The 18,636-nt window shown below is 41.4% G+C and overlaps 2 protein-coding genes across 8 annotated transcripts; one reads left to right on the plus strand and one right to left on the minus strand.

Moving 5' to 3' along the window:
• Positions 1-579: 579 nt before the first annotated feature.
• Positions 580-4,851, minus strand: st6galnac4 (ST6 (alpha-N-acetyl-neuraminyl-2,3-beta-galactosyl-1,3)-N-acetylgalactosaminide alpha-2,6-sialyltransferase 4). 5 transcript variants are annotated; one of them, XM_041242877.1, is made up of 6 exons: positions 4,693-4,799; positions 4,134-4,216; positions 3,715-3,834; positions 3,046-3,455; positions 2,630-2,737; positions 580-2,456 (listed from the first exon to the last, which is right to left on the minus strand). In XM_041242877.1, the coding sequence occupies exons 2-6, from the start codon at positions 4,143-4,145 to the stop codon at positions 2,261-2,263; spliced, it is 846 nt and encodes a 281-aa protein (XP_041098811.1). In that variant the 5' UTR covers positions 4,146-4,216; positions 4,693-4,799; the 3' UTR covers positions 580-2,260. The 5 variants fall into 5 exon arrangements, with proteins under 5 accessions (XP_041098811.1, XP_041098812.1, XP_041098808.1 ...); XM_041242878.1 differs by having other exon boundaries at positions 580-2,459; positions 3,715-3,774; positions 4,693-4,794; XM_041242874.1 differs by having other exon boundaries at positions 580-2,459; positions 4,693-4,794.
• A 493-nt stretch (positions 4,852-5,344) lies between these two features.
• miga2 (mitoguardin 2) lies at positions 5,345-17,591 on the plus strand. Of its 3 annotated transcripts, none has more exons than XM_041242872.1 (16): positions 5,345-5,429; positions 6,969-7,173; positions 7,797-8,016; positions 8,211-8,326; positions 8,497-8,614; positions 8,830-8,960; positions 9,229-9,340; positions 9,590-9,693; positions 10,139-10,254; positions 10,780-10,852; positions 11,231-11,317; positions 11,682-11,780; positions 12,561-12,695; positions 12,819-12,872; positions 13,381-13,497; positions 14,023-17,591. In XM_041242872.1, exons 2-16 carry the CDS (start codon positions 7,078-7,080, stop codon positions 14,218-14,220), a joined length of 1,776 nt encoding a protein of 591 aa, XP_041098806.1. In that variant the 5' UTR covers positions 5,345-5,429; positions 6,969-7,077; the 3' UTR covers positions 14,221-17,591. The 3 variants fall into 3 exon arrangements, with proteins under 3 accessions (XP_041098806.1, XP_041098805.1, XP_041098807.1); XM_041242871.1 differs by having other exon boundaries at positions 5,346-5,429; positions 7,782-8,016; XM_041242873.1 differs by having other exon boundaries at positions 5,347-5,429; positions 7,782-7,992.
• Positions 17,592-18,636: the final 1,045 nt, after the last annotated feature.

Raw genomic sequence — 18,636 nt, forward strand, 5'->3', positions numbered from 1 at the left:
AGTTGCTATCCAGCCATTACTACTCTAGAGTTCAACGATTCACTTCTCATTGGACCCAACCACAAAGCCCTAACCCTAAACCCACGGAGGTGGAAGAGGGGTTGTTAAAAATGTAAACTCTCTTAGAAATCCAATATGCATCCAATAGGAAACATTGATAATATTATTACTATAGTATGGACAATATTGTATCCTAATTTATCTTTTTTTTTTTTGTCCTGGCATTGAGGTGTGACAGTAGTAATCTACATGGATGTGGAAGCACACGGGCAAAAGCGGTCACCTTTTAGTGTCTTGGGTAGGCATATTGAATTCCTGGGACATCTTCCCCAAAAACTGGAATGATCCAGGATAAACAGGGACAGCTGGACACCTATTTGAGGGTAACCCCCAGATTGGCGTTTGATACAATCCATAGGGATTATCCAGTGCTGTAAAATGTTCTAATACAATTCAGCTGCGTTTATCCTGATGCTTTATCATAGCAACCCTTTAGTTTCTTGAAAATTCTATCTTATGATTGAGTGTTTTTGGAATTGCAGAGAAATAAGTTATGGATAAATTAGTAAGAAACAAATATAAATACATTATTTTTTAATAAATGTGCATTTCTCCAACTGTTCAAGCAAATACAGAAAGTGGTACACACACTAAACTTACATTTACAAAAAAAAGGTTGGTTCTACTTTAAGAGAATGGTGAACCAAGGCTTTTACCTCTTGTAAGAGCAAACAAAAGTAATGCTGGTCTCCATTTTAATATGGTGCAAATATCACACAACACTAAATACCAGCGAGCAAGCTGAACAAAAATACAATCGCTAATATGTTTCGACTTTGGGCATAACATTCCGGTGACTATTCCTTCCTGTTCTTTGGTTGAGAAATGTCCAGAGCTCAGTGTAGCAGGGAAATCAATATTTTATACTACTGTATACAATACAAAGTAAGGCAAGACAAAGGCAGGCACTCAAATGCAGCCATTTAAGAGTTTCCTTTTTACATTTACAGGGTATCAGGAACATCACCCAAGAATTTATAGGGCCCATTATTGATTAAGTTTGTTTACCCCAGCATACAAGTCATAATAGATCTAAGCAAAACATTTACTGTACAACAAGAATACATGTGAGGATAGATTGCATGCTCTTTCATGTAGCTAAACTGTAAAATATCTGGTATAAGAGATGTGATTAACCTTTAAATTCTAGCTTCCTTGCAACATTATATCAAGCTACATTCTCCCAGGCTGCTTTGACTTTTAAATAATAAATGGGGGTAAAAAACAAAAATGCTATTGAGTTACAGGGGGAGATGGTATTAGAAAAGATCAATAAAGCATGCATAATCTTTTCCTTAGTTCAGTGATCAATATACAAATGCTGTGCATTATAAAAAATGCATTTTGTAAACAGAAGGTGTACATTGGTACAATATCCATAATTAGCCTTTACAGCTCATCTCCAAAGTGCTTACTCTAACAAGCTGTAAGTCACAAGAAGTAGTCAAAGACCTTGCAATAAGGCTTAATACTGGAAATAAGCAAATGTATCACACATTACCTCAACACAGAATTGCACATGATTTCAATCTCTCTGCAGCATTCTTAGTTTCTGAACACTTGTTGTACTTACAGTGGAATAGATAAGTCCCACTTACTTGAAAACAGAAAAGTGCATTTGAAAAGGAGTCAACAGCGTCTTGCTTTGACTAGGTACTGTAAATACTGCCCACTGTGGTTTGATACGTTAGCCCACAGAGTTCAGTTCTAACCTGTACACTTAAATCACTTCTTGCAAGACACAAAAGTTTTCAATAGGAACTGACGCAGAAGCAAAAGTGCACTACGTTATTAATAAAGTAAACGTGATAGTGCCCCCTGCTGGTACCCATTCATATTACAAGTATCACCCCAATCAGAGAGGATTGCACACACACACACACATTACATATAACTTCTGAACTGTAGTTTCAATACTATACAGCAATAAATACAAAAACATTGAGTAGGCAGGCATGTAACAATCCATAAGCACCATTTAGCACTGCATTATCTGATAAACTGGAACCAATATCTAATACATTTACTGTTGTATGTAAAGAATATATGCATTGACAATCCTACTGTCTGTAGTCCCTACAGTATGTCAGTAAAGAGGCGTCATTCAACTGCCCCAAATAATCTTTGGTTAGCGGTCAATCTGGTAGTTACTACTGCAATACCCCTTATAATACTAATCAAAGAGAACTGGCGAGTGCTCTTAAACAGGGTTGCTCTCTGCCCAGGAGGGGTTGGAGAAGGTCAGGTTTTTGCGTGTTGCCCATTTTGCAAAGATGGCTTTCTCTGTGATGAAGCGGTGGCCTCCCGTGGCTGCTTTCTCGTGGGCTCTGTACATCTGGCACTCATCCAGCCTCCCGTTCTCGTAGTAATGGTAAGGCACTGTGTTGAGATTGGCTCTGCTACGGAGGAAATACACACCAACGAAATTAGGAGATACTGCTAATTGTTAAATGCTAACCTTTAAAAAATCCACTCCCTTCTGTATTTCATACCAGCAATGTAATCACTGCACAATAAAACAGGGTCTTTATCATGATAAAATGTTTAAGCATAGATCCAGTACAGTTACCTGCAATAGTTATCGTTGATCATCCCATAGACTTGAATACTGTCACACATGTCTAAAGCCAGAATCATTGTGAAGAACCCAGTGCTGAGGTAGGTGCCAGATTTAATCCTGCAAATTCATATGCAAAATAAGGCGCTTCCTCATTTCATTCAAATCATGTGACTTTACAGCACTGCAGCCCCTCCTACTCGTCAAATAATTGTAACCCTTTCATGCGTCGACCTCATATGGAAGACACAAATGCACCATGACATCATATGGAGGATGACATTCCTTCCCCCCCACCCCCCAAATATATAAAAAGCAATACTTTGTTTGTCCAAAACTGCCCCCCGCCAGTTATTTAATATCTCATGCATGAAAGGGTTTTAATTTTTTTTTTTTTTTTTTTTTTTTATTCAAGAGGTATATGGTACCTGTCCTTTCCAGTTTCATTTTGAAAGACACGGTCACACTCAAGTATCTTCTCTCTGGTCAGCATGTAGATGCGAGTGTCAGGGTACTTCTCAGTCACTCTCACCAGAGTATTGTAGATTCTGCCCCTCCCATCCTGCCTCATGTTCCTCTCAGGCCCCCAGACCACATACACAGTGTCGGCCGCCTGTCTGAAGAAGAGCGTCTCGTTCCGGAGCAGCAGCGGCACGCTGGTGTGCGAGACGACCCGCAGGCTGGTCTTGCTGCCCACGTCATCCTCGTACCCCAGGGTGGGGGCGTTGTTCATGCGCACCACGCAATCCGATTGGTCAATCTCTCTCCCTTTCCGCGCCCCCAGCATCTGACCCGAATTGGACACGAAGGCACATTGTTTGCAGTGGAAATCCAGTGGCTGAGGAGGTGGGGAGGGAGAAAAACCAATCCTTTTTAGACCACTTGGAAAGAGTGGACCACTGCAAGGCAAACCTTATGGGGCTGGGTTTTTAAACACTATCCCAGCAGCTGTACTAAGTTAGCAAAACATTGTTACAAACATCTGAATTTTTTATTTTCTTAGTGGTTTGTAATATTAGCAGACAGTCTCCTTTCAGAATGCAACTAAAAAAAGAAACTAATTGCTCTGCACAGCAACATCCTTTTGATGAACTCACCCGACCAGTAGAGACGCACACATATCCATGCAGCCCGCTCTCGATGTGCGGTTTCACAGCCTGGTAAGAAAAGAACACCGCCAGAGTGGTAACGACCCCCAGTGCAATCCACAACAGCCTCTGTGAACAGTAACAAGTCAGGACTGGCCAAATACACGCTTTCTATCAGTATTGCTTTAGGAACATCATTAACACAAGACCCATCAGAACAGGCAGACTTATTCTGCTGGGTCTCCAAGGGGCATCTAATGCTCTGGAGTGCTCAAAATAATTACAATTTAAACTAAAGCACAGGATTCAAAACAAACTTCATCAAAAAGCAGAAACACCACTGGCGTGTTGTAGCATCAGCTACCACTGTAGGCTTTCATATATTATTTAACTTGACATTGATTGAACTGTGCCGAAACGCAACTTACCAGAGTTCTCATTTCTTAACTGGGGTGTTCTTAACCCACTTGCTGGTTTATTCCAATATTGTGAACAGGCAGCTGCATTATTCCTACAAAGGAATGGGAAAGCAGTGTTTTTTGCCCCTCTTGTCAGGCTGAGAGCCAGTGGTACCTATTCAAACAATATTATATAAGGAACAATGGCCACGTTTTAGAGAACTGTGAGTTTACAGTCTAACTTTCTGACGTCAAACTAATGACGAGACTGTTCTAAAACACAGCACTAGTATTTTATATGTACAGTATAAAATAAAGCGCATTCTGTGTACATCTGCAAAACTACTCACTCTAAGAAAACAAAACTTTTCAAAACTAAAGAAAATAATGAAGACAGTACTGTTAATAGTTACAAAAGTTCAAACAGAGAACCCACCCCCGCCTCCTAAACTAGCATTACAACACAGTCTTATACGGTATTATCAACCAAAAGGGAGATGGTAAATGGTACTGGGAAACTAAATAAAACAAATCCTGTCAGCTATTGACTTTAAAACAATAAACAAAACATCAAAGTGCAAATACTTACAGCTTTGGTTACAAATTAAACACGTTTTTCTTTGCTAAAATCAGTTACCCCCATGTCTCTTTAAACGTCCACCTGTGTATCAGAAATAACGGTCCTCTACGACAGGAAAACAACGGTTCCACTTATGGGGACACACAAACACTTAATTAGTTTAGAACCTAATGAAGGGATTCTAAATAGTGCACAGCTGTTAATTAGACAACCTCAAATTACATGTTGTAATTGGATGAAATAACTGCCCTGCGATTAATTAGGTGAGTGGGAAATGTTCGTTATGTCCTTATTATGTAAACACAATTTTGTTTAAGCTGAATTCATAAACATCAAATATTGTTTTATTTATTTAGGTTGGTTTAAATAAACAGAATTTCACCATTAAGTTTATCTGTGAATATAAAAGGAGGCGTTTTGTTAATAATAACCCCCAGACTGCCTTTCCTTTTAAAGAGTTAATTGTAATTTTGATCCGGTCTGCGTCAAACAAACAGTCAAAATTCAGACGCTTTCAAAGCAGGAAGTAAATGTCAGTTTGCTTCAAGTGGCCTGGCTTGGGCTCTTACCTCCCCTGTTTACATTGCGGTTGCTCAGACTCACAGCTCTCGTCGGAAATTTTGCCTCACATTGGTTCACAGCGCAGTTCATTACATCTCCAGCCCTCCCACACCGGCGACAAGTTAGTATGAGCGCCGGAGGAGAAAATGCCCTTTCGTACCGGATGACTGACCATCTACCGCAGAGTGAGTGAATCGAAAAACTAAATTATAGTCTACAAAAATAATAAGGACACAAGGACAATGCCCCCCTCGCTTCTTTATGCCTGCTTCTAACGCTGCTAGGGTTCAGGCTTGGAAAACAATTCTGCTAGACTGCATTGCAGGACAAGACTAGGAAGCAAGGGCAGTTAGAAAGTGATTGCACAATACATCCGTTTACTTTGGCTAAAATGCTTTCAAATAAGTGGTCGGGGGGGAAAGCATGGACGCGATTTTCAATACCTTTCAGTAATATATACGTTTTATTGGCAGCATGCCGTTTTGCATATATAATTTAGGGCATTTCCACGGTTTGGTTTGCTTATGCTTCACACGCGTTAACGTAGTCCTCCTTGTTCAGGTGTAATTTGTACTGATGGAGATGTAAACACAGTTTGAAGCAACGTTCTCGTTTGTATTTTCTTGACTCGTTTTATCGTGTGCGGTAATATTTGGTGTAGTGAGTAGATTCCCGTACACTGGGGAGAACGGCTTTGTGATTTTGTTTTGGGTCTCTTGTGCTAGTGTAGTGTTCAGTTCGCATGGGTGGCCAGAGTTGAACAATGCATTATATCTGTGCTGTGCATGTCTGGGGTATACCATGATTTCATACTGTTCCTTTACCCAGCTTCTCTACACTTTCCTAGGGGTCATTCAGTTCAAAAGTTAAAGGGTAGTATTTTTTTGTTGAAAGACCTTGAAACCAATGTTAATTAGGCCAAAGGTCATCACATATGGTCAAACAATGTGGGCAAATGTTCGCTAACGCCAAGCTAAATGGCTTAACTATTTACAGGGATAAAACTCTGCTAAATCTCTGCACAAGGTGGTTCAATGCAGACCGAAACAACGCTGCCCCCTTTTCTAAATACATTCATTGTAAAAACTACCCGTTTTATTAAAGTAAATTCTAACCCCGTTGCAGTTCGCTGCTTTTTCCACTGTTTTAGTTGGCATTTGGTGCCACCTGGTGGTAAAATATTGGAATAACGCCATGTAACCTTCTGCATAGTCAGGATTTTACCATTTGTACCAACTACTGTACATCTGTTGAAAAAGAAGAGGGGCTTGTCATTATTTGTGTATACAGTTTTAAAATATATATGTAAAACAGTCCAAATATCCTCTTTCTCTCTCTGTGAACTCTAAAGTTTCAGTGGTATGGTGCTGCTGAAAAATGCTTCCCCACTGTTACAAACATTAAAGTGGCATAGAAAGTGAAAGGACAAACAGAACCAAGTAGCACAGGTTATTGCAGTTGTGGGGGGAGCAATTTCTGAGCTCACCCATGCCTTAGAAGCTTTCTGTTAGGCTTTCAGTTGAACAGAGGGTATATAAATTCCACGCAGACCAACTAAACTGAATCATCAAAACATACAGAGGAACAAGAACAAGTAAAGAAAACACAAAAAGTAGTTGCTTTGACTAATCCTCATTACGCACGTGGAGATTACCTCCCCCACAAAAATGTTAAGCAGGCTTGTGTTCCGGCTGTTTTCCATGTTTTTGTCACTCTCATTTCAGGACTTGGAAGGGAATGGAAGGGGAGGGCAGGTAAAGGAAGGCAGCTGTCAGGAGTGGCCTCTGGCTTGGAGTTAAACCCGTCTGCACCTCTGAGGTTACGGGTGTTGAAATGTCTCGAAGGAGCAACGATGGTGTCTCCATTGTTCAGGCCCTGGCCATGACCGTGGCTGAGATCCCGGTGTTCCTCTACTCCACCTTCGGGCAGGTGAGACTCAGTAGCTCTCTGAAACAAAGTTAGGATGCAGTGTGTTTTCAATACCATCGCTGTCTTTTATTAGAAGGTGTAAATTGTGTTCTTTTCTATTGTTTTTGACAAAAACTAATACCAAACAAATTGAGTTTTGCATTCTGTAACAGCTGCTGTAGTAAAGTTCTTTTCTGCTCACTTCTTTTGCCTGACAAGCCCCTTTACCTGAACTGTAATTTCAGTGACCCCAGAGTGCTTATACTGTAATGTACATGCCAGTGGTCATCATCTTCATTTTTAATTCAGTCTGATTGTTTAGTACTGGACAATAACCATTGCAATGAAAGCAATGATGGAAAACGTGCACATTTAAAAAAAACGTTTTCGACTTTTACAAGCTGACTTTACAGGGGCCCTTACTAGACTATAAAACCAGGGCTATGGTACTGGCTCTCCATTCAATTTAGCAAAGCTTTTTACATGTTGCTTGTTTTACATCGCCTATGACAAAAACAGATTTGACAGCGGTCATAGCAGGAACGGTAAATGCTTTAGATGTTAACTCTGACGGTGATCATCTATTAAACAGAGAGAAAGTGTGGTCCTTACCTTTGACTCCTCTGTAGTCTCTCTTCTCCCAGCTGAGGCTGTCCCCGACCCTGAAGAAGGTGCTCTTTGCCACGGCGCTGGGCAGTGTCGCCCTGGCCCTCACCGCACACCAGCTAAAGAGACGGCGACACAAGAGGAAGCAGATCACCCCAGGCAAGGAGGTCCAGAAACAGCAGCCTGTCCCGGGGTCACTGCTGGGGACAGGGAAACCCTCATCTCTGAAGAGAGGTAAAGAGCACCCAGATGGTACAGGTAAAGGTGCTACCAGCCGTCTATTTCCTATTTGAACATTGGACACTTAATAATCTTCAAAAATGTATTGAGAATAAAAACAGATGCATGAGAACTGTATTATTTAAAAGCAATAGGATTAAGAATGTAACATTTCACCATGTGTTAAAGGACAAGAAGGGTGACAATTCTTGTGGGTTGCTTGTCCGTTGCAGCTCCGTACCCGGGCCGGAGAGCGACAAGCCCCAGCAGCCGCAGCAATGACACCCTCAGTGGGATCTCCTCCATCGCCCCCAGCAAGCATTCCAGCTCCTCCCACTGCCTGGCATCGGTGAGTCAGGGACCAGAGAGCCGCCAGCAAAGAAGTGCTTTTTCTTATAATGGAAGTAGATGTTCATATTTAATAATGCAAGAAACCTTTCAGTCAATACTATCTGTTTATTTGAGTGTAAAAACTACTTCCTGATGCTGTTTGCCTTTCTGTTGAATCTTCTCATTAAGATACGAGTACCGCTGTCAAGCCAGGCAGCCAGTCCCGGAGCACCCTGGGAGACTGAGGTGATGGAAGAGGAGGAGCCTGGGAATGCAGAGGACAACGCGGATAATCTCTATGTCCTGGGTAGGGTGCAGACTTTGTAACCCACTGCAACTGGGAGGAGATCCATTAGTAATGATATCATTTGCTGTTTGTTTGGTTTTCGAGCTCAATAAAAGGGCACTGGCTACAGTGAAGAGCTTTCCTTTACAGTCCTCCCCCAGCTTATTTCACTCATGAGCTTAATGTTCTGCCATCAGGCGGAAATGCGCTAACCCTTTCGGTCCTGATCCGTGCAGGAATGGAGTTGTTTGAGGAAGCCCTGCAGAAGTGGGAGCAAGCTCTGAACATCCGCCAGCGAAGTGGATCCGACATGACCAGCAGGAACAGCCTGGTCCCCCAGAAACCAGCCTTGGAGGAGCAACCGGAGGTACCGGAACTCCTCCGTCCTCTCTCTCTCTCTCTCTCTCTCTCTGTCTCTGTCCTCTCTCTTTCCTTCAGCATGCACAATTACACCGTGCCAGGGGCTGCCCCAGCTAGTTTGTGTATTGGAATGGGATCAATAATAGACCACCTGCGCAGTCCTTATTTAGAATATTTCTGATTTAATTCGGCATGACTTGGTTTCATATAGTTTTGCCGTAGAGTTCACAGTGATTGAGTGTTTTGCCCTGTGTCACTGTGAGGTTGGTTTTCAGGCTCGGAACAAGGGGTTTGCGGAGAAGCTGGAGACCCTCCTCCATCGGGCGTACACCCTCCAGGAAGAGTTTGGGAGCACCATCCCGCCAGACAGCCTGCTGCCAGACTTTGGTAAACACCAAGAGGAGGCATTATGGGACATTTTTTTTTTCTTGATTATTATAGATTTCCTGATCCATGTCGTGCCTTGAGAGTTTTAAGCAGCATCATAAAGTATTTTTGCTTGTTGCGCGATAAATTAACAAACAAGAAAAGAGTTTTTGCAGTCTGAAGTCTAGATCTGCATGGCCTCAAGCTAGAACGTTTTTTTAATGTATGCATCTGTATGTGGCTTCCTAAGATCTTTCTCCGGGCTTGCAGAGAGTGAGGGGACATTAATCCTGCCCAATGCGGAGGGCTTCGATCGGATGCAGATGGATGGCGCCAGTGGCACCTCTGACGATTCTTTCTTCTCTGCAGCTGAGGTGAGTGTGTGTCCCTCGGCAGGGCTTTACCACATGGTTCCTAAGTAAGCATTTTAACATCGGATCCTTCTTTTCAAGCGTATATCCTATAATACGATCTTGCCTAATCGATGACGCACACGCTGGCACTCGCTGTAAAGCTTGCGTGGTCCGTGTTACTTTAAATCTATGTTAAGTGTGCCAGCATGCTGTCATCTCCTCCCAAAGGCTTTTTTTTTTTAAACCAGTGTATTAAAGCAGAGTTTTTGATGAATTGTGATTGTACCTCTTAGTATTTTGTCAAACTCTTATTCAGTTTCTATCTGATGTTTATGGTCTGTGTTACGTGAAGTCTCTCCCAGTCCTAAGCAGAGTTGGCTGGACTGGAGCTTGAGATCTTGCTTGTGTTTCCTATGGCACCCACGGATGTGCATTAACTCTGGAAACCCCCCCCTCCTGTATTCAGCTTTTGGATGCTCTTGCGTTTGATGGTGAAGCATTCGTTCCCTCGAAGCCAGGGGGTCTGTATGAAGAAGCCCTGATGCAGGTTAGGGAGGGGCAGGTCAGCTGCAGGACCCTCAGGTATGAAGGAGCACCACTGCTTTGCTTGTACTTTTGAATGTCAGCTACGACTGTGTCTTGATGTTTCTTTAGATTTACAATTAAGGGCTTTTATATGTACATATTTCAGTTCTCTTAAAAAGAGATCAGCAAAACATGTGCAACAAACACCAGTAAGCAACTCTGAGAGTAATCAAGTTAAAATGTAATAAAAAAATAAAAAAATAAATCATTTTCAGCTTGACCACTTGTCAGTCAGCTGATATAGTTTACAGTTTGTCCTCTATAGTTCTGCTTGAAACATACGAGTGAAGGTAAAATAGAAGCACCTACAACATTACTAGCAATGCTAACTTCACTTTCTGCTCAACACTATGTACTAGAAGAATGGAGTGGAGTGTGACTGGAACTTCTCGGTAGTTTGTGAATGACGTGTGGTGTAGCTGAGGGAGAGGTTGCTTTAGTTGGGATATTGTTGAGGTAGGTGCACTGCAGTGCTAGGGGGTGGTCTAAGAACCTGTGACCACTGTTCTTTGTGACTTGCAGGACAGAGCTGTTACAGTGCTACAGTGACCAGGACTTCCTGTCAAAGCTGCAGTGCGTGCGACAGGCATTTCAGGTACGCTGCTCTCCTGAATGAACTCTCGCTGGAATGAAGGGTAGGACACTGTGGGTACATCTAATAGGCGGGGATAAGGTATAACAGGGAATTGCCAGGATCACATTGGCTATTGCAGAAACCTATTTCTGGAGGGATAAAAGGAAGAACACGTATCTTGCCCAGTCATTCTGCATTGGCATTGGTCCTATCATGGCTGCTATCACAGACCTTAGTTGGCATCTGACGTGGAATACCTTCCCTTTCATCAAGTGCGAAATTCTTGGTAAAATAGAAAACTGAACATTTGCCGCATGTGTGTTTGTCGATCTCTGAGCCAGTGGTATCCCAGGGTGATTGCATTAGGGGACAGCTCTGTAAGCAGTGTCTCTTTTGCAGTTATTGCTACAGGACGAGACTCATCGGCAGTTTTTCATGGAGATTGGAAAGCAGATGATCTCGGGACTCATGATCAAGGCAGGCAAGGTGAGCAATAGCACAGGACAGTGCAGCACATCCAACCCAGCACCAAAACATCAATTCAGCACAACAATAGAAAATCCATTCACTTTAGAGGCAGTATTCAAATGATTGTGCAGTATTGCTAAAGAACAGATCAGTCTGCTACCGAATGATCGTAGGACAATCACATAATAACGTGCAGTAAGAGACGTGCGGACAGCAGTCTCCACAATAGCTAAAGCTCAGTTTGGAATCCCCTACCAATCACATAACCATGCGACCAAGTGATTCTACCATGACATTAGTAACCAGGAAACATGTGGGCAAAAAGAACAAGGAAAATGAATGTATGTGGTGGTTAATGTGCTACAATGTGTTTGTCCTGCAGAGTCCAAAAGCGTTCTTGGAAAGCTATGAAGAGATGCTTCGCTATACCCAGAGAGGGGAAACCTGGGCAACCACCCAGATGGAGCTGGAGGGGCGAGGGGTAAGACCCAGGACACTTCAGAGAGAGAAAGGGAGTCCTGCGATGAAAATTTTAGTTTTTTTTTTATTACAGATTCAGCGTATACAGATTTTTCATTGTTACAGTTTTAAGAGATACACCGTCCTTATTAATTGGTTAGTTCCAGTTTAATTATAGTAGATGTCACTGTAATCCGAGAGGCATTAATCAGTGGGTAACTGTAGAGGGAGCAGTCCTGTGTAAGGCTGAGCTGTGCCCTCCCTCCTCCTGCTTTCGCTTAACCTGCAAGAATGGAACATCAGCAAATAAAAAATGCATGCAAGGCTTCTCACACTTATTATTGATGAGCTGACTTCGCTCTCAGCTTGTCATTAGATACCAGGACAAGCGATGATGAGATGTGTTTATTAAGGCAGCTAGCTCGTTAAAAACATTTGCATAAATTACAATAGCAGACAAATATCTAATCGGAGATGTCAACATATTTAGTAAGCATGCGGTCTAAGTGACTCTGCTAAGTTTGATCAAACACTTGTTCCAGGACTCTATATAAATTTGTAGGGTATCTGTGCAGATGAGATTAGTGGGACCTTTAAGGGGATGTTTTCAAATTGCATCAAGCCCATCCTCGGAGCAGCTGCCTCATCACAGCAAAGAACCTCTTGACAGGGTTTCAATTTTGCGCTTTATTTAATGCACCCTGCTGAGCAGAGGATAATTACCACAGCATAGGTAAACTCAGCGGTCCCTGTGATTGAAAGCAGTAGAAATCTGACGTTGAGTTCCTGTCCCTTCTCCCAGGTTGTGTGCCTGAACTTCTTCGACATTGTGCTGGATTTCATCCTGATGGACGCCTTTGAGGACTTGGAGAGCCCGCCCGGCTCGGTCGTGGCTGTCCTGCGTAACCGTTGGCTCTCTGACAGCTTCAAGGAGACGGTAAGCCTTGGGTTCAGAAATGAAACTGGGGAACCTGAGTGGACCCACATTATACCTTTACCTGGTAAGGACCCTCAGATATGACCTGAGCATGCGTGAAGGTGTTCACTGCTTGTTTTTCAGGCGCTGGCGACAGCCTGCTGGTCAGTGTTAAAGGCAAAAAGACGTCTCCTCATGGTAAGTCCAAGAGAATTACCCAGCAAAGCTCAACCTGCCTTAATAAAACATGGGAGATCTTGAGACGGAGGCTCCATGCTATCTATAAGAAATGTTCATCGGATCAGATACCAGGTTACTCGTGTTTCTAATGTCTGTGCATGGCTGCTATCAAAGCTGGCGTCAGCAGCTTCCTGAGCTCAAAAGCTGAGCAGCTTTTTCTTCATACATTTGCTGGCATTAATTTCTGTGGTTGTATTATTGTATCATTACATTTACTAAGCGCAAAATGAAAGCTCAGCTGCTTGATCTTACGCAGTTCTGATTCATTTATTCATGTTCATTTAAACGACTCCACAATGCAAAACACTCATACGTAGAGATCATCTTCAGTAAAACGGAAGAAGCATTTCTTAACAATTTCTTTAGAGTGGGGGGAAAAAAAAGTGTGAATAATGAGGATGACTTGAATATTCAGGAAGTTTATTGATTTTATGTTTTTCATTTTTTTTTTAAACCTTATTTTTAGGTACCAGACGGCTTCATCTCCCATTTCTACTCCATTTCAGAGCATGTTAGCCCCGTTCTAGCCTTTGGATTCCTGGGCCCCAAGCAGCAGCTCTGTGAGGTCTGCAATATCTTTAAGGTAAGACTCTGAGAGATGGTGTATTGTAGTAACACCACAATCCTTATCGTGGCTTCCAAACAGCTAAAGCTGTGATAAAGATCAATGTAGTCATGTTACGCTAAAACAGATGAAAATGCCCAAAACATGAAGCCGCTTGATAACTTGATAAGTCCCACTTTTTGATGCTGTGAAAGCCCTGTTGTGTAAAGAGGGTTAACAGTTTCTTAGTCCGGGAACAAGCAGATTGGTCATGTTTGAAGCACAGCATTCTCAACCCATAAAGACTGAGCCTTTACCCATTAGGTTCTGCTGGCAAGTCGATGTATTGGTTTTATGATGCCATTCATGAATTATAGTCTTGGTTGGTATTGGTGCTGGTTTTTACGAATGTTGTAAGTAATAAAGTAATATCCTTAAATACCATAACCCCTGCTTTTTTTTATATACAGTAATGCTCAGTTTAGGTGATAAATAGATGTCGCTGAAACGAATGCCTCAAGAATAAAAGTATGTGAAATGTATTTCTCTGTGTTCCGTTCACAGCAACAGGTCATTCATTACCTGAAGGACATGTTTGACCACGATAAAGTCCGCTACACCTCATGTCAGTCTTTGGCTGACGATATCTTGCAGTTGTCACGGCGACGCAGCGAAATTCTCCTCGGTTACCTGGGCATTGACAGCCTAACAGAGCCCAACGGAACCTTGCACCTTGGCAACGGGCCTTCGCCGCATAACTAAGGAGGCTTGTTTCTAATCTGACTGTATTGTTATCCAGTGGACAGGGTCTGGAGTATTCTGGTAACTGGCTGTGAACGTTCCAATGATTTAACAGCTACCCGTTGAAGATCCTGCTTCGTCTGCATGTCCACCATGAAAATCAAGCATTTATTTGAGAAATCGGGGCGAGAATAATAACTGCTTGTTGGTCAACTGAATTATGACACAGAGTTTATTACATTGCACTGATGCTGAACAATGAAGTCAAATGTACTCTGCAGTGCTAGGGTAACCAATTGAGACAAATTACCTTTTAAATTATAATTATTCTTTTTATTAATATTGTTAACGCTTTTGTTTCAGTACTCTAGATTTAAACTGTAAGATACTCATGTCAGGCAGCTAAAAGTCTTGGCCAGATCCTTCATTACTGATGAAGACTTCAGCCAAAAAGTTTTGAGCTGTTTAGAGATTTAGAGGGAACTGTCGATGTACCCTTTTTCACTGGCCCAGCTGGGAACATTGGGAGCTGGGAGATGCCGCATCTGGTTTCCAGTGGAAGGTCCAGCTTTCCTCATCCGAACAATACAGATGCTCACAGGATATTTTTTCTTATGAGGAGTTATGCATTAAGTGATAAAAGCTGGGATTTAAACCAGGATATGTTTGTTTGAATCGTGCACAGTTATGTGCCTGTGGACATGGGATTGTGTCTGGGGAAGACGGTTCTTCAGCAAATGAAAAAATCGATGGAGGAGTCCTGACTGAGGATCCTATTGGAGCCTGCAGACGGATACATACTAAACCCTGAGAATGATCTGCTTGTTCCTAGCTTTCATCAACAATAACCACAACCGGCTTCAATGAATGGGGACTTGCTGTGTTTCTTCTCAGTAGAATGGCCAGTATGCAGTCTCAAGCCACTAAGTTTGAAAGCACTGGTAGATGTTTTTTTTTTTTTTTTTTTTTCATTCTGGTCTCCCATATGTGAAGCCCCAAGCATTTCTTACACCTGGGTTTGCGTCATTGCATCAGATGGTCTGTTCAGTTTGAGATTGTTTGAAATGTGAAATCTGTGGTTGTTCCACAAGGCCATCCCTGGTCCTGGATAGCCACAGTCCTGCAGGTTTTCTGGGTATCTTTTTAAATCATCAATGGCTAAAGACCTGGAACAATGGTAAGTGTTGACCAATTAAGAAAATAATTGGTTCAATTAAGTCATTGAAAATTCTGGTGGAACAAAAACTAGAAGATCCTGCGGCTCTCCAGGACCAGGGCTGGACGTCCCTGATCTATACCATCATTGGATGTATAGTAAAGTTCTTGATTTCAATGTGCAATCCATAAGCCCAGGCATTTTGAGGTGAAGAGATCTGGAAAGATCTCTTGCAGTAAATGGAGACTCGCTGTCCTTTAGGGCTACAAGAAGAGGTCAAAAATGTTGCTAAGATTACAGTACCAGTACAAATTATGGAAACAACAAATGAGCAAAACTAGAGGTTGGGATTGTATTGCCCATCTTTCCTGACATGGACCCTTCACTTACTGAATATCTTGGTATCCCTGAATAGGTAATCATCTCCTCTTAAATATGCTAAATATTTTAATGAGCAAGGCATCACACAGTAGAGTGGAACCCGAAATGTTCTCCTTTTTCTAGGAAAGCAGTGCAACGGGATGGGGAGTTTGTTGCCGGATAACTTCACTCAGTCTACTTGCTCACTAAATATCTTGGTGTCCCTGAATTGATCATTCCCACCCCTAGTATTGCTTGAAATCATTTGTTCCCATAATTTGTGCCTGTACTGCATGCAATTTACTATACATAGTAAATATGTTAGAGGACAGTCCAGGAATCTTTATACCAATACAGAACTTTACTATACGATTCTTGCAATGTTAGTAGATATAGAATAGACTGGTGCAACACCATAATTAGATAAAAGTCAACACAAAAGACATGATAGTCAAAATAATTGTTTATATACTATGATTCTATATGAATGAATGTAGATCTTTTAAAGTTAAAGAGGAATGGCAGGTTGCCCTGGGCAGGTGTTTGTAGAGCTGGCATTAGAATTGTTCTTTGTACTTGGTGATGCTGAAATTTAGAAGGTAGGAAATGCAGTGCTAACTAGAATTTGTGTGCACACTGATTCAGCGTAGCATGTGGACCGGAAATCTGTATGATATTGTTTCTGCACTTGTACAATAATGGAAATATATATATATTCCAAACACTGACAATCTCAGCTGCCTTACCATCTTCATTCTTTACTTATGTTGGCAGTAGCTTCTTGGTGCAATCGAAATGATTGTTATAGCCCTGGGTATTTGACTTGACTTCATATAACGGTAAAAACTGAAAAACAACCATGCTTCTTATTTTTGTTTCTGTATTTGAACACATCACGTGTTATTTTATAGTGTGGACAGCGGAAGAAAGTCGCTGCTTCGCCCAGTAGATATTGTATATAATTTTTGATCACCTAAAGCCAAACGTCCAGGTTAAGAAAATGAGTGGTGTCAAGTATTATGTTTCAAAACTGATTCACTCTTTTAATAAGCCTTTGAATGTATGTTTTAAAAATTTACAAATTATTTAATTTAACAATAAATGGATCCTACTTTTCCATGTCAGTCTAAATAATCTTTGAAGCTGACTAATTCTATGTTTCTAGTCTGCTGCTAGGGAATGCCAGATTGAATTCTATGTTCCTTTTTAAATAGTTTTTAGAAAAAAAGACGAGATCCCATGTAACAAACTAATCAGAATGCATGTGAAACAGTAAACCAAGGTTGTGTCTGGTAAAACTTTTTTTATCCTGTGGACAAAGTCTTGAGTTCTCTAAGAACTAAAAGGATAGTTCTACAGTTCAGTTCTACACTGACAATGCTGTATAGGCTAAATATAATCTTGGAGGGCTGGCATTTTTTAATCTTGTAAAAGCTTATGCAAAGCATTCTAACACCGCCATGGGGGATCAAAACATGGCACTTTCCTGCTTAAAAACTTTACTTTCTTTGGGGAAAAACACATTTCCCTTATTTATTTAAGCCAGTCTATATGTAATCTGGAACCGTCCAATGATTTCAATTGCTGTGCAAGGATACAGTGGTATTTAAAGTTGAAAATGTGAAAAATCTTATAAAACTTGATTTGGGGTTTTAAACCAGGTTTATATTCAGTTTTGTATATTTAAATTTGTATTAGAGCCCGTTTCACTGCGTTTTAACTGTTCCAATCCATGTTTACATGAAATCAGTTTCTTCTGTTCCAAGTGACTTCTGAACGCACTCTCCTCTTCACAGCCAAGGCTGCTTGTTTTCAAAGTGATTCATTAGAACCATTTTTTGTCTAATTCAGCTTAATAAATCATAACACAAAATTATTTCCCTAAATGCAATTGTGTGCCTGCTTTCCTTTTTTTATGTTTTGCATTTTTGTTTTGCAAATATTGTGTAGTCTCTTCTTTGCTTTTCGTTGCCATACCCTAATTTGATACTGTCTCGGTTTTTGTTGGAGTATCTTCAACAAATACGTACAAATTCCAATGAAATGTACGAACCATCAAATGGTGTTGAGGAGTTTTGTGTAGCCTGTGTGGGTTAAGAACTTCAGTGGAGGGTAAAAATTAACCTGGGCGCCTAACCAATCAGAATCTCCAATTAGACTTACACCAATACAAAATCAAATCATGGATTGGTTGCTTCCTGACTGGGACCTGCCAATCGGACTGAGCCAGCAGTGCAAACTGAAGACGCACAGTCCAAGCGGTTGAAAAGGGATAATAATGATATAACCAGAAACTATAGACGATAATGCACACCACACGTACTAGGATATGTAACTGCAAAGATAATATCCAATACAGGCAGATTCTATTACACAATCAGAGCTTTTGTACAAACACAGGCCTGCCTGCCTACCTACCTGTGAAATTCGGCCAGTATGATCGAAATTTCAGTTTGTACATAACCTATTATAACTAACATGTAACATTTCATTGTAAAACTACAAGTATTTATAATAACCATCCATAAAGTTCCAATTGGGGTTTCAATAGATGTGACTGGTTTACCCTGGCAGTAAAGATCCCGATCTGGAAATGCTGTGGTAAAAATATATATAAAAAGACTTTCACCCACTTTATAAAACTGTAGTGTTAAAGAACAATTGCATTGTACTTCAAATTCAAAATACAGTATTTAATAACCTTATTCTTGCCAGTGGAGGTGGGTTGGCGAGGATTTGTGGCACACTCAACAACCCGGTTTCTCAGAAATGTCGGGTTCAGTGGTCAAGAGTTGCATCTCACAGTGAAGAACTTATCTGAAGCAGCAGAAAGGAGCGGCAACTGGCTGTGGCTGAGACGGAAAGAGTCTGGCTTGGGGATCTCAAGCACAATAGAAAGACAGCAACGCCGATGTGCGGGT

The sequence above is a fragment of the Polyodon spathula genome, unplaced genomic scaffold, assembly GCF_017654505.1.
Source record: "Polyodon spathula isolate WHYD16114869_AA unplaced genomic scaffold, ASM1765450v1 scaffolds_1435, whole genome shotgun sequence".
NCBI lineage: Eukaryota > Metazoa > Chordata > Actinopteri > Acipenseriformes > Polyodontidae > Polyodon > Polyodon spathula.

Excerpts from the sequence above, each read along its gene's own strand:
- st6galnac4 (XM_041242874.1), bottom strand. Across the intron at positions 2,738-3,045 it reads AATGAAACTGGAAAGGACAG|GATTAAATCTGGCACCTACC; the intron begins GTACCATATACC and ends ATGAATTTGCAG. Across the intron at positions 2,460-2,629 it reads ATCAACGATAACTATTGCAG|CAGAGCCAATCTCAACACAG; the intron begins GTAACTGTACTG and ends TTTCCTCCGTAG.
- miga2 (XM_041242871.1), top strand. The coding sequence starts at position 7,078 with ATGTCTCGAAGGAGCAACGATGGTGTCTCCATTGTTCAGGCCCTGGCC. Across the intron at positions 8,961-9,228 it reads CCTTGGAGGAGCAACCGGAG|GCTCGGAACAAGGGGTTTGC; the intron begins GTACCGGAACTC and ends GTTGGTTTTCAG. Across the intron at positions 12,873-13,380 it reads CAAAAAGACGTCTCCTCATG|GTACCAGACGGCTTCATCTC; the intron begins GTAAGTCCAAGA and ends CCTTATTTTTAG.